Here is a 2,218-nt window from a genome sequence, read left to right as displayed (position 1 = left end):
TTTGCTTTGTTACATGTATAATAATTTTCGCTCTAATCCTAAAAAATAATTCTACACCGCGCCTGCAGTCAGTGAAATCACGGCAGGTGCTTTTCATGCTATTACTTTCGCCGAAGGCGCAGAGGTTTTCCTCAACTTCTAAATAATGTTGTCATGCAAAATAAGCTACTTAAATATTACATAATAAATCGATTAGCAAATCAGTTTTGGACCTTTACAAAAAAAGATAGTTGTTAAAGTCCGATTTTTGTTTTGTTCACAAATAACTGGTACTTGTAATGAAGCCTAGTTTGCAACTAAAATCCTGTGTACATTATTTTAGTAATTAATTTAAGTATTATTCAGAGATTGGATTATTTATATTTTTTTTTCATTTATAATTTTTTTTTTAACAATTGTTTATTTAATTTTTTTTTAAACATCGGAACGTCTTAGATTTTTGACAAATGGCTCTCGACAACTGTCACTTTTAATTGTCAATGTCAACCATCGACCAGTTCAACAGCACGTGGAAATAATAATTTTTAAATTACAAATTTCCTAAAACATTTATTGTAATAATTAAGTTATATTAATACACATTCAGTTGTGTAATTTCTCAATTATTTCTTAACTGTTGCGACGAAGCAATTTTAAACTTATACGTCTAGATTTTAAGATATAAGTGCGCCTTAATTCATAATGTTGAAGACCAAAAGAAAAAATACCGAAGCAGATGCTGGATCTCCGAAGAAAAAGAAAGTTCAATTTAATGAATCAAAAGACGATCTCAAGGAGAACAAGTCTTTCAAGACAAAGAAAAATGCCGGGAAAGTAAACCAAGAAAATGGGACCTCAAAATTTAATAAACCCAACAAAGGCTTCAAAAACAATAAACATGATCCTAAATTTAAAACTGGTGATAAAGAGAACAAAGTCGGGTTTAAAACCAAAGGTAATTTTGCTCAAAACAAAGGGAAGTTTGGTAAAACACCCAATGCTAAAGGTAAACCAAGTTTTGTGAAAGATAAATTTTCAAAAGCACAGGAGGAAGGTGAAAAACCTAAATGGGCTGAAATGAAAAAGGAAAAGAAAAATTTACGACTAATTCGGCGTAAAGCTAAGGCCACTGCTGAAATTTTCGAGATTTCACACAAGGCTAAATTGTTATCTGCACAAATTCAAAGGTAATTTCTGTTTTCTTTTTATTTTTAAGAGAAAGGAGCATACGAGCAGTGGGAACACCAAGCACGGTTGCTGATTTATTTAGTTTTTCTTATTGAGTTATTATAAATGTTATTTCAATACTCACTTATTACAGTATTTCATAACACACTGTAAACAATCTATTTATATTATAAAATATATTGCTCAACATTATACATTCATTTTCAACAAAGAAAAACTTTGAAACTAGGTTTTCTATACATAAAATTCTACTTATACTTACAGAAAAGTGGTCAAACAGGAGTTCAGAATGAAAGCATGCAAAGAACTTCACTGCATGTTGAAAGGCCAGTACAAATCCATCGCACTCACTCACGATTTAAGCAGAGTTATCCAAGTCCTACTCAAGCATAGTCCAGAAGATATAAAAAATGAAATATCTGAAGAATTGTTAGACATTATGGTGCAAATGATGCAATCGAAGTACGCACAACATGCAGTGAAACGGATAATAAAATATGGCACAGATTACATCCGTCATGAGGTTATAAAAAAGTTGTTTGGTCATATTGTATCACTGGCCACTCACACTATAAGTGCTCCAGTACTAGACTATGCGTATGGTGAATTTGCTACAAAGAAAGAAAAATTACACATGCAACAAGAGTTCTATGGTGAATTATATAAGAATGTAAGTGAAATTTTATACCTTACATTTACTTGAATGTTACTTTTTGGTCTTCTATTGTATCCATCCTCTATACTGAAGGCCAATACTGAAATGACATTTAAATAATTAATATGTATTAGTGTCTTAAATAATGAGGCCACTCTTAAACATGAGATTTCATTTAAATTTTAACATATGTCAGATTGTAATTGGTGCTAAAGAGGCAATGTCCATAAAACAGATTTTAGTATGTGGCTGTAACTTTTATTTATAGCTGGTCTTTAAGTGTATATGTGGTGAGACAACCCTGTGAGTTATTCTAAGTGTCAAGTAATATCTTTTTTTACAGTCAAAAGATGATAAAATCAAAACTCTCAGTGATGCCTATAAGGACACACCAGA

The 2,218-nt window shown here is 31.2% G+C and overlaps 1 protein-coding gene across 1 annotated transcript in view; it reads left to right on the top strand.

Annotated features, from left to right (window-relative positions):
- Positions 1-486: 486 nt before the first annotated feature.
- LOC106107386 (protein penguin) overlaps positions 487-2,218 on the top strand; it is a 4,537-nt gene continuing 2,805 nt past the window's right edge. Inside the window, 3 exon segments of the mRNA XM_013288227.1 lie at positions 487-1,166; positions 1,432-1,837; positions 2,166-2,218. Coding sequence (XP_013143681.1) covers positions 682-1,166; positions 1,432-1,837; positions 2,166-2,218 — 944 coding nt within the window. The 5' untranslated portion in view covers positions 487-681.

The sequence above is a fragment of the Papilio polytes genome, unplaced genomic scaffold (genome assembly GCF_000836215.1).
Source record: "Papilio polytes unplaced genomic scaffold, Ppol_1.0 DF822067.1, whole genome shotgun sequence".
NCBI lineage: Eukaryota > Metazoa > Arthropoda > Insecta > Lepidoptera > Papilionidae > Papilio > Papilio polytes.
Note: the sequence above shows the minus strand (reverse complement) of the source record. Positions and strands in the feature narration are given on the sequence as shown.